The sequence below is a fragment of the Phalacrocorax aristotelis genome, chromosome 2, assembly GCF_949628215.1.
Source record: "Phalacrocorax aristotelis chromosome 2, bGulAri2.1, whole genome shotgun sequence".
NCBI lineage: Eukaryota > Metazoa > Chordata > Aves > Suliformes > Phalacrocoracidae > Phalacrocorax > Phalacrocorax aristotelis.
Genome location: NC_134277.1, coordinates 159,564,809 through 159,577,108, shown reverse-complemented (window position 1 = coordinate 159,577,108; position 12,300 = coordinate 159,564,809). Strand labels below are relative to the sequence as shown.

The 12,300-nt window shown below is 44.1% G+C and overlaps 1 protein-coding gene across 1 annotated transcript in view; it reads right to left on the bottom strand.

The window, feature by feature from the left end:
• Positions 1-311: 311 nt before the first annotated feature.
• The window catches only part of CCN4 (cellular communication network factor 4), a 36,585-nt gene continuing 24,596 nt past the window's right edge, over positions 312-12,300 (bottom strand). The window contains exons 2-5 of the mRNA XM_075085872.1: positions 8,303-8,582; positions 3,771-4,028; positions 1,788-1,981; positions 312-1,280 (exon numbers count right to left, since the gene is read on the bottom strand). Of these exons, the coding sequence (XP_074941973.1) occupies positions 981-1,280; positions 1,788-1,981; positions 3,771-4,028; positions 8,303-8,582 (1,032 nt within the window). The 3' untranslated portion in view covers positions 312-980. The remainder of the gene's footprint in view (positions 1,281-1,787; positions 1,982-3,770; positions 4,029-8,302; positions 8,583-12,300) is intronic.

Sequence of the window (12,300 nt, the reverse complement as noted above, 5' to 3'; positions counted from 1 at the left end):
CAAGGTGGCAGTGGGAAGCAGGACCTGCTGGTAGCAAGACAGGGAGGAGGAGGTGGTGGTCCCCAGGCACAGACCACACTATTGCTATGTAAATAAATGGGCACATGAGGTATTGTCCTTCATCTCTCAGCTAACATTTTATCTTTCAGCCCTGCAGAGCTAAGATAGGAGCAATATGTGATCAATGGACAAGAGGACCTACTCTGAAAATGAGCTCTGCGGTGGACATTTTGGATTCAGAGCATTCAGGCTGCTCAAGATCAGAGTTGGTAGAGAAACTGTGAAAAAGCCCCTGGCACAAGATGCTCCAAGAGATCATGGTGAGTCTAAGGAGAGCAGCACACAGAAGATCTTTGACCCGGACTAGTGCAGTGAGACAGGGGTTAAACACAGATTTCAAGAGAAACCTTTGCTTCTTCCCGTGAGTTTCACTGTGATGGGATCTGGCTGAAAATGACAGAGGGGGAGTTTCTAGGCGTGATGTCAGTGTGACAGACACCTGAGTCTAGTCCCAAGGGTCACCACCACCACAGACTGAAGTCTAATGTTGAAAATAAAATATATAGGCCAATGCTCATTTCCAGCTTAGACTGTATTTTAGAAACAACAGTAACGATGTCTGAAGCTCATGTCTAAGCTACTGACAGCCGTGCTTTTGCTGTCATACTAGTGTACTATTCTTTCCTTTGGGCAATTAAACTGCTGGCCTAATAACTGGCAGTGCCAACAGGACTGTCATTTAAGTCCTGGAATCTGTGCATAGAGGAATTTCTGGCTGTCGTTAATGGATGGAGGTCTATTAGAGTTGAAAACCCTGCTTGTTCAAGGCCTTTCCAAAACCAGTGTGGCAAAACAAGGAGATTTAACATCCTAACTCAGGAAAAAACAAATTGTACATTGGCAGTGGATGAAAGATTCTCCTTTTATTTTAAAACCTCTGTAAAATCAGAGCAATGGGTCAATTCCAGCATTCAGCCAATTTAATTAGCGATCTCAGAGTAATCATGGTAATGAGCCAAGTCAGCAAAGATGTCATTGGGGTTCTTGCAGTTCAGGTTGCAAAAACAAGCATTGATCCACATGACTTTCCAGGAAAACTCAGTTCCATCGGGGCACTCAAACCTCACTTCAATAGTCTTGGACTTGTAGGGTGTGCAGCACCTGTTGTCTGTGCAGACACCACAATATTTGGGTCTGTATGGACTTTTGCTCACACATCCTGAGATGGTGTAGTTCGTTGGTTCGTTGGCCCTGTAGACAGCCAAGCACTTCTTTCCAGGCTAAATCAGGAAGAACAGAAAAAAAAAGAGGTTAATATTAATTGCTGACACAGGTAGGACATGCAAACAATCTTCCTGATATTTAAAGGATTCTGAAGCTGTTAGGAAGCATTTTAGAGCCCTGGTCTAGAGGGTGCAACAGATTTACATGTTTAGACATATGAAGCCAGAAGCTGCAAGTAGGACACTTGCAAAATACCATTCATAGCCGTGACAGTAGTGCCCCATCACTTTTCCACTGAGTCTGTCTGAACCAGCAGTGAGCACAGTGGACTTGGCTTGCCTTTCCTTTCAAGGAAGTTTTGGCTGGAATTAAAGCTCTCAAGGGAAGGTTTTCATACCAGCATGCAGAAGCACAGGAAACACACGTTTTTGAACTCTCTGCACCACAGTGAGTCCACACGTATTCTCTACCAGACTCCAAGATCAGAAGTGCAGCCCTCAGAGGCCTGAATGCTGCCAAACAAAGGCTGACCCCAAGTCCAGGCAAAGCTTAAGGGCCCGCACCTTAATGTGCTTGGTTATATCCACCTCGCAGGGCCGCATGTTGCACAGGCGGCTTTCCTTCAGGAGCCGACACTGGTCATTGTCGTTGGAAATCCTGGTGGAGATGCCCAGCCCACAGGTCTTTGAGCAGGGACTCCAGGATGAGGTGTGAACAATGCAGTTCTTCTGCCAGGCTTCCTCCTCTCCCTCGTACGCTGCAGAGATCAGATTAACCCCACATTATTCAGCCAGGGAAGCTTTCCATATTAAACACCCTCTCCCCAGCTCATTACACATTCAGGCCACTAACCCAAATAACTAAATCACAGCGAAGTGGCTCAGCATTCCTGCGAACCTCCTCATCCCACCCCCTTTGCCGCTGACCTACTTGTGTCAGACCCTCCAGTGCTGCAAGTGCTCGGGGCCAGGGCTCATTTCTTTATTTCCCTTTGCAGCCTTGCACAAGGGGGTCCTTGTCTGGGACCCCCAGGTGCTGCCACAATACAAACACTTAATCACAGAAGCCTGTGCCAGCCAATGCAGAAAAGGGATTAGATCTGATCTCACCATGAAGGTTTATTTCTGAGCCCATTCAATTGATTCCTTGTAGCAGAAAGTGGTTGTCAGTCTTTGCTGGATGGCCAAGGGGCTTGGGAAGCAGCCACAGCCTTTCACTGGGAGGAAGAGCAGCTTGAATAGCTCTCAGGGAGCTCAGCAACCACTTGAAGAAAGGGTGGGCTCTGTTTTGAAAGCAGCTGACAACCCCAGTTCAGGTTCCTTCACAGCCTTGGCCAAAGTCCCCTCTGGTCTGCAGCTCACAGTGCAGCCCACAGGCAAAGCTGACAGAAACTGTGCTGCATTGAGCTTGCTCACTATTATATGTATGAGTAGATTAATTATTATATTAAATGTTATAAATTATAGTCTTACTTCTATAAGACTTCTACTTATAAGAGAAAAAGTCAGGCCAGAAAAGTTGTGTTATGCCCATTTTGGGACACAGGCCATGAAGACATAAGGCCAATTTCAGTAGTAGATGTTTTGAATTTGAACCAACCTCACAGTTCAAAGCTACAAGGGGCAGAAGCGAGGGCTAAACTCTGGTGGTTTTAACCTACAAAATGGAGACTGAGGCTTTGTTTTGTACAACAAAAATACAGACCAAGGACTGGGGGGAAAACCCTTACCATCAAGGAACTAAAACCCTGGTTTACAGCAAGCATCCTATGTCTCCCTGAGCTCTGCTTTTGTGAGATAGTCTATAAAATGGGGCTAATGTGAGTAACGTCACTACATTGCATCTCAGGGTATTATGAGGAGAAATTTAAGACTTATGGCAAGGTGAGCCCATCTTAAGCATTTGGAACCATGTTTGAGACAAATGGTACCACCTCGGTGCAGTGGGCGATGTGATTGCCACTATGAATATGAGTGTGAGGAGAGAAGATTCTTTATGTGACACATAAAATAGGTAGTTCAATAATGTCCTCTGTCCGGAACAGCTGAAAAACTATACTAACAGAAAGACAATTTAGCTCAGTGAAACTTCCACCACAACAGTTTTCAAGGTGTTATGTAAGTTTGGGACTGCTGCAGAGGCTTTAAAATCATACTACTAAAGCAGTATAACCCAGGGAGAAAGCCTCAGTCCCAAATTACACTGAGCCCATTTGGTTTTCAGAGGGCCTAGACTTAAAAAAAAATTAAATGGTGAAGTAAAGAGGACTCGTGACATCATCAAAGTGCCATCAGACATGTGCTTCAAAGGAGGCTTTGTCACAGCCGCGTGTTTGATGAATCTCATGTTGCTGCTAAGGAGTTCAAGCACGTCACTGGTGTTTGCATGTCCCGTCCTCCACTACATGCTGTATGGGAGTCTCTGCCTTGTTCACACAAAAACTAGATGCCTCCAGGTCTGGCAGTGCAAGCTGATGCTTTGGTTGAAGAGACTCTGACTTCAGTTCCCTGGTGGTGAAGAAGAGATCCACCTCACTCCCACCATACCTGCAGAGGAGATGTGGCGTGGAGACGTCTTCCTGATTTTCTTGGAGTCATCGCAAATCCACTGCTCGCAGCATTTCCCTGCCATTTTAATGAGCTTTGGGTTTGGGCACCAGACAAGGGGAGGGCGTGAGTTTGTGCACATGGGAATACAGCCCACAGCCCCATTAATGCACGTGCAGTTGTATTTGCAGTTGGGCTGAAATGAGTCCCCATTGTTATATCTGACTCCATTGAGGACACATCCTACACCGACAATCTCTGAAAGAGAGGAAAAAGAGAGAAAGACACACAGACCACTGTTAAAATAATGCTGGCAACAAACAGTGCTAATGTGTTTCTTTACCAAGCTGCTCCCTGGGCTAATGGAGTCAACACGGAGACGTGGCTGTGCTGCGGGGCGATGTATTCAATGTGATACTGAGCCAAATGTGGTCACACCGTCTAGGAAACTGTTTTCATTCTGAATCACAGCAAAAAAATGAATCTTTTAATGCTTCATGGAAAATAGAAGTTAGAAAATAAAACAAATTTTATCCACAGATGCTCACTTAAAAAATCATTTCATGGCATGTTAGTGAAAGTTATTCTCAGTAGGAGTAATCACAGCAATTAAAACAGATATTGAGTGAAATCTGAGGTTTTCAGGGACATATGAGAGGACTACATGGAGCTGCAAATATGACACAGCTCTTCACAACACCGGTACCCATCTGAAGCAGAAGGGGGAGGAGAGCCAAGGTAGCAAAGGAGCACCTAAAATGGCACTGGATGCCTGTATTTAGGCTACTAGATCCTACTCAGTTTATCACAGAACAGTTTTCTTGGAAAATGAAGTAACACATTATAAAGCCATGAAAATTACTATTTGATTGGATCAATCCTGGACCATCTCCCTTATGAGGAAAGGCTGAGAGACTTGGGTTTGTTCAGCCTGGAGAAGAGAAGACTGAGGGAGGATCTTATCAATACGTACAAATATCTGAAGGGTGGATGTCAAGAGGATGGGACTGGACTCTTTCCAGTGGCTCCCGATGACAGGCCAAGGGGCAATGGGCACAAGTTGGAACACGGGAAGTTCCACCTCAATATGAGAAAAAAAGATCTTTCCTATGTAGGTGCCAGAGCAGGGGCACAGGCTGCCCAGGGAGGCTGTGGAGTCCCTTCCCTGGAGATATTCACACCCCACCTGGACGCATTCCTGTGCCCCCTGCTCTGGGTGTGCCTGCTCCAGCGGGGGGGTTGGACAAGGTGATCTCCAGAGGTCCCTTCCAACCCCTGTGATTCTGTGATGTATATATTTAAATAAAAGCTCAAAAGACAATCAAGCTTTTTGATTGCCCATGAACAGGAATCACATCGATCCAGGAAATAAGACAAAAGTTGTATAAAGTAGCAACTTTTTTCCTTCAAAGTTATGGGCAGTTCTTTGGAACCAGTGACAGAAATCTTCTAAGGCAAAATTCAAAGTTCAGTTTCTAGTTTGGTCACACAGAGGCAGTGTGCACGCACTGATCAGGTTGCTCAAGATTTAAGTCTGGTCAGAAATGGAGCTACAATGTGGCTACTTCAGGGCCAACACAAATTGAAATGCTGGATTAAAATTCTGCAAAGGCTTCCTATTTTTATAACGAGCTGAATGAAAACATCAAACACAAATCCTTTCTTCTGCACAAAAAATGAGACTTGTTGGAATTTGAAGCGCAGATCCAGGTCTTCAGTGTGGGTTCAGCTCTGATTTTGATAATGCTTCAGCCTTTGTATTGGAGACGTCCCTCAGTGTTGGAGCCAGAGCTGAGGCTTCAGTTAAGCTTCTAGGTGTGTACCTGAGTTTTGACAGTTTAAGAAAATGCTGTATTTCCTGGTGTCTCGCTACCAGCATGTCCCTCCTGGACTGTGTTAACTCAGCCTCCTGCAGGTCTCATACATCAAAAGATTCATCATAGAATCATAGAATGATTTAGGTTGGAAGGGACCTTTAGAGGTCATCTAGTCCAACCCCCCTGCAGTGAGCACAGACAAAGGGGCTGTTGAATGCCTTCATGCAGAACTACACTGAATCTGCATCTAAGTCAGGTGATTTGGGAGCACTTCACAGTTTCTGGCCCCACATAAACAGCACCTGCCTCCCTACCTGGGCATGTGCTCAGCACCCTGCTGTGCCTGCTTTGGGGAGGAGAAAAGCCAACAATAAAAGGAAAGCTGCAGTGACTCCCAAAAAGCTCCTATCTGATGTCAGGGTCACCAGGTCCTGAGACACACCTCAGCATTCTGGTCCAGATACAGCCTGAATTCCCCACAGTTTCACCCCATTCCCTTTCCCAACACCTGTTTCTAGCTCTTTCAGGATCTTTTTTTTTCACAGCTTATATTGTTTCTGTAGCCCTGCATACCCTGGATTCTCTAGTCCTAACTTTTAGCATCCAGCTGCAAAGCAAATTCCTCACAGCAGTTACTCCCCAACACCGAGCACAGGAGTCCTGCTCTTGCCTTCACGCACCCTGTGGTCAGGGAAATAGCTGGTGTACTCAGAGTGGAGTGATGCAGCCTATACATGACCCAGTGCATGAGAAAGAACATGTCAGCAGGTCCTGTCATGTGTATCTACCTGGATGCTGAAAGCAAGGGGAAGACCACAGCTTTCTATGGCAGCCAGAGCCAAACCTCTTCATTTCCTAACCATGGAAAGACCTACTTTTCATGTCCCTCAGCTATACATGTCACAATGCCCCTCCCCATATAGCCATAAATGCTACATAAGAGGGGATATATTGTCGTGGCAGTAGGCATGCGGAAGCATGTTGGATAGGGAATCCTTCCAGACCTTACTGGGGAAGCTGGGGGTCAACCTTCCTACATCATAGTGCTGTTGCCATAGGCATACTGAATGCCTGTGATGTATGGGAGGACCACAAAAACAAACAAAAAAAATCAGCTAAGAAAGCAAGCATTTAAATAGATAAATGTGAAACAACATGAAGACATTTAAAGAGGCCTAGGAAGGCTGAGGTAGCTTTGAGACAACACCCACATTGTTTTCCTCTCCCAGCGCAGAGCCAGCTGGAACGATGTCATTCTTGAGAGATGTTTTTCTAACCTGTTCTTACAGACCTCCCAAGAATGCTCTACACACAGTCCAGACAATATGTTTGAATGATCTCATATCCTCTTTTCTTAAACTTGGATCTTTTCTAATCTTGAAAATCACTGTTTAAGTTTACAGCTCCTTGCGCATACCTTCTCTTGTTGTTATTTTGCCCATATTCTACAAAAATCTGGTTAGACTGCACTTTCTGCGTGCTTGCTTTTTGTGGCTGAGCTAATGCAAAGCCAAGCTCATTTCTTACTACACTTCCCATCCTTCTGCTGAGGAACAACAACCCTCAGAAATGATACAACAGTATCATTTATGTGAGAAACTGCCAGCTACCCTGAGCCTCTTTACTCCTCAGACTTACCCCTTGTGAAACTTCTGCTGATTTTCTAAGTTTATTGAAGCCCAGTGTTTGCAATCTTTTCTCTTTCCTGTGAATCAGTTATTCTATCTATTCATCTCACAGTCAGCTCTCCTCCAACTCTCCTTCCACCCTTACATTTTCTATTAGTACCTCATTCATGGTTATATTCCAGCCTAGAAGACCCTCCCTCTAAATGGCTAATTCCTGTTTATGAATCTAAAGCCATAACCAATATATTCTAATAGCTTGCTAAACAGTCAGCATCCTTTCTGATCAGCTGTGTGGTTGTACTCATGATCATTTCTCTTTTAATCATGCCCAGAGTAATGATTTTCAAACATTTATGACACTTATGAGTGGATCAGATTCCTCTCATGTTCTCCATCTCAGAACAAGTGAATATATCCTTGACACACAAAACACCAGCTCATTTCTTTTTCCTCTTCCTCTTGAATAAAAGCATTCCAGTCACATGAATTATCCCACCAAGAGTTTGTTATGACAGGCAGGAAGAAATCCTTCTCCTTCATGGCAGCTAATGTGACTGAAAATGTAAGATTAAGGCTCAAACCTCAATTTGTCACTAAGAAACTTCACTAGGAAATGATTCATCCCTGTCCCTCTTGACAGGATACCACCTGCTATACTTCCTAGGGATCCACTATTGGGAATAAGCCAAGAGCGTCTCCTTAATATCATGATTTTCATGTATATGCCCGTATTGCTTGCCTTTAAAGCCAGCTGCATACCTATCTTTCCTACCTCCCCAACCCACTCCAGCACCTCCTCCTGTTACCAGGAACACAGAATCAACTACTTGCAAATCTGAAGACTTTCAAATGCTGTTTGCTCTTTGCTCTTGCCTGCAGCCAACTCAAAGAGCAAGAATTCAGATGTCATTTCTCATGCAGCCATCTGCCCTGAGAATGAAGATAGCTGTAAGGAAATAGAAGGTGTTGAATGGAGGAGCTGATGAGTGTACAATCAGATATCTAATGAGATAAATCTCAGCCATTGCTCAGACCAGAAAGAGGTGCCAATGTATATCTAAGTCAAAAATATATGTACGTCACTTACGTGCACATACTCCTATTTCGTACCTAGGTCTGTCTCCACTGTAGTCACAGTACAAGCCCCTGTGGAAATCACAGGTGTCGGCCTCAGTGCAATTTTCTCCACGCTGCTTGGCACACGTCTTGCAACAGTCGCAGCCGTCTGTGACCAGGCTGACGCCTACCGAGCACCGAGGTGGGGACTTCGGACACTCGCATGGCCACTTACAGTACTGAGTCCGTGTGTAGGCTTCTGTCGTGACAGGGACGGTGAGGGTCATGGTAGCGGAGGTCTGGGCAACGGCCTACAAACAAAGAAACAGAGCTTGGAGAGCATTCCAGAGAAAAGGGGACTCCAAACCCTGTGGTGATTAGTCCTTGATTAAAAATCCCCTTTGGTCCAAAGAGACTGCAAGGAAACCAAAGAATTAATGTCAAAAAGCCATGGAAAGTGAATGGTCACTGCTCCTTTGTAAATCCTTTCAGATACCAGCTGAGGCCAAATGCTCTGCAGCTTGGACTAACACCCAAACTGCATAGCCCCAGCCTGCTCAGCCTTTTCCAGACCTCTCCTCCCTAAACAGAGGTCTCTCTACATGTAGCAACACAAGCACACAGGTCAAGACCCCTCTAATACAGGAAAAGAAGGCATGACATGTCTCCTTTCTGTGTCACCCTGTGGTGCTTGGCACTGGCAGAGGGCTGTGCTACCCTATAGCTGTTGTGCCTGTTCATTGAGAGATGGCTGTAGGGCCTCTTGGCTACTCAAAGGCTGCCTCAGGCAGCAGCAGCTGCCCTTTAGATCACTAATCAAGGTCAAGGTCATCGTGTTGCAGTATGATGTGACATATGACCCTGTTTGGCCTTGTCTTCCTCAGCTTTATCCACATTTGTGTGGGTTTTGCAACCAGAACATAGGATCCCATAAATCCACGAGGAGACTGGGAACAGGCCTGTGAGCCCACCACCCTGACACCCAGTCATGAATCTCTGCGTTGTGAGGATGATCTGAAACCCACAGGCCTAGCACTCCATCATGGACCTCCTGAGGATATCTTGGCCATTTTGTCTCTTCTTACAATATCACAGGTACCACAACAACTGCTGCCTTGCAATATGCCAGTCTTTTGACTTGAATAGAAATGAGGTTAGAGACAGAAGATAACCTCTGAAACCAAAACCTGCGTAACTGTCTGTGAATGTCTTGATGTACAAGTTTACCCACCTTTGTTTGAAAAATATTTTGCTTGTCTCCACACCTATAACACAACACACATGCAGTTTATCTCCCAGACAGAGTCCCAGTCCTAAGCAATGAAGCTACACTATGGCTATAATATTTTTTTTAAATTATGAAATAATTTTTTAAAAATTTCCTTGGCAAATAAGAAAAAAACCAAAACTGCAAGTTAATTAAAAATCTGATAATAATATTAAAAAAAAACCTGATAAAGGTAAATCAAGGTAGAAAAGGGATTTCATGTAATGCAGTGATGTTATTCCAGTAGACACATTCAGGTCACTATTACTGAGATAATAGAGTGCTGGGGTTCCTTAGCTCATAGGAAAACCTACAGAGGGCAGAGGTCCATTACCTTCTGCACTCTCCAGTCCCTGCAGAGCAAACTCTGGATGGCATTTAGACACACCAGCCATGCTTGTGGTGCAGGAAGGATGCAAACCAGGCCATTGACAAAGCAAAGGTGTGCCTTTTCTACCAGGATCACTGCACAGAAAACCTGAGCTGTGCATGGGGGTCAAGCAGGGCACAGGAGCTCAGGCACAGAAACAAATGGGGTTATTTGAGCTAGAGTATGACCCTGCTTGGGCACATGTGGTCTAGAAGCCCTTTCTGGTGACAAAATGCGAAGGCTGCAAAGAATAAGTGTACAAACCTACAAAGTTCAGACAAGAAAATTCAAGGTCTAGAAATTACTAAGGCAAACCCACCCATTCCTGGCTACCTTGTACTGTACTATATATTCTCCAGTGTTTTGTCCTCTTTACAGTTCAGATGTCTCAAACAAAAGGCTATCCACCACCTCTCTTTGAAGAATATGCCCCAACTCAACGCTTTGTGAGGAAAAGCATCCCCCAGAGCTGCGATCCCGCAGCGCATGAGCTACCCATCCGGATACTTCTGCAAAGCCCATTTACTGTCTTCTGCAGCTTCCTTGCTAACGCACTCAGATTTTATTAAAGTATATTTCTAAACCTGCAACTGGTGTATCTGAAGGTGTATTTAAGTATCTTAGTAATTAGTTGCCCTGTATTTAGAACACTAAATTGTTAACACATTGCTAATCACTGCCAAATAGGCAATGTGCTTGCTCTGGGCATAATTCCCAATTCCATTAAGGACCCCTTTACAAAGAGTTGGCCTTAAAGTTGGCTTAAAATCACATTTAAACTCATGTTTAAACTAAAACATACCAATATAATTTACTCCCACTTTAAGGCTCTTTGATGCTGCCAAAGTTGTTAAAAGAAGAACATTCAGATCAATGAAAAGCCCTGGTCGTTTAATGGTAGTATTTTTCATTCCACTTACAATAATTTGAGTAGCTGCAATAGTCTTTCACTTGAGAAGAGAGGCCTCTTCAAGTGCAATAAACCTATTTACTTTGTTGCTTATCATTTAAAAAGTGCTTAATAATCAAATTCAGATACACAGACAAAAGTCACACAGCTATTTAAAGAACACATTGCCATGGCCCAGCCCTGTAAGTAAATCCCTCCACAGTCCCTTGTTTCTATTGTCAACATGAGCAAGCAAACAACTTCTACCCTGCCTAGGTATGAAAGTGCCCGTGAATCAACACATGTAGAAAAGAGGAACCCTGCGGTCCTGTGGTTTTAGTTAATATGAGAAGGACTGAGGCTGAATTATTGTAAGGGACTGGGTAGCTGGGAGCCGTTCGGTGGCTTGTGATAGACAGGAATTTAGAGCAAATTATTTAACAGCCCTTCCTCTAGGTCTAAAGCCTGAGCTTGCCAAGGATGCTTTTCAAGTGTCCTTATAGTGACTAGCTGTTGTATTTCTTGGATGCGCCGGCTGAAATGTCTGGTGGTATGGCTGAGTAAGCCATAGGAAGGACACTTAGTGTGGGCTGCATGAGTATCTTCAAATAATCTATGGACAGGCATCAAAATCCTGTGACTCCCATATATCACAAATAGGGAAGGCATCATGAGAGGTGGATGTAGCATCATGTCCTAGCCACCATTGCCACCCAACCAAAACCCAGTGTTTAGAAACTGTTGTCCACTGGATGCTAGAACAAGTGCACAACCTGTACAGCTTCCAGGCCCTCCTCGTCTCCCCTCTTAAGTCCCTCAGAGCTTTGCTATGGGAGAAACAATTCTGTAGATTTATAAAATTCTTGGCTTTTTCTTTTCCGTGGTCAGCTGTCATCACTGCAATATCTAAGTCCCTTTGGAGAAGTCACTCAGCCCTTCTAATTTAATGTTGCAGAACATTTTGGGATCTAGACACTTTCTTATTAATAGGTACGATGGGTAAGACATCATGAATAATGCTTTATAAATACCACAATAAAAACAACTCTTTCCACAGGTGTTATCAACAGGAAATCACACTGTAATGGCCTTCATCAATAGCCATCCTTAACTGGAAACAAAGAAACAAACACACAAAAACTCTCATATAAGTTAAGGTTTCAGGAATCACGTCTTTAGGGTCAATATAATGTGCAGGAGGACAATGGTTTTGTAAGAAAGCCAAAAAGAAAGTGAAGAGAAACTTAACTCCAAAAAGCACAGTGATGGGGATTTGACAAGTTTATTTTAAAATGTCAGAAAGATAAAAGAATGCTCCTGTCAGGATATTAATTTTTCCAGGTAGTGATAATTAACTTGTTTTGTATAATTACTCTTCAGTCTTGGGGTCTTCAGATTTGTTATCTTGGATGCTAAGGAGAAAATATTCCACCACACGTTATTCATGAGCTCTAATCTTGCTGCTTTCAGAGGTACAAGCCCATTCTCATTAAAAGAAGATGC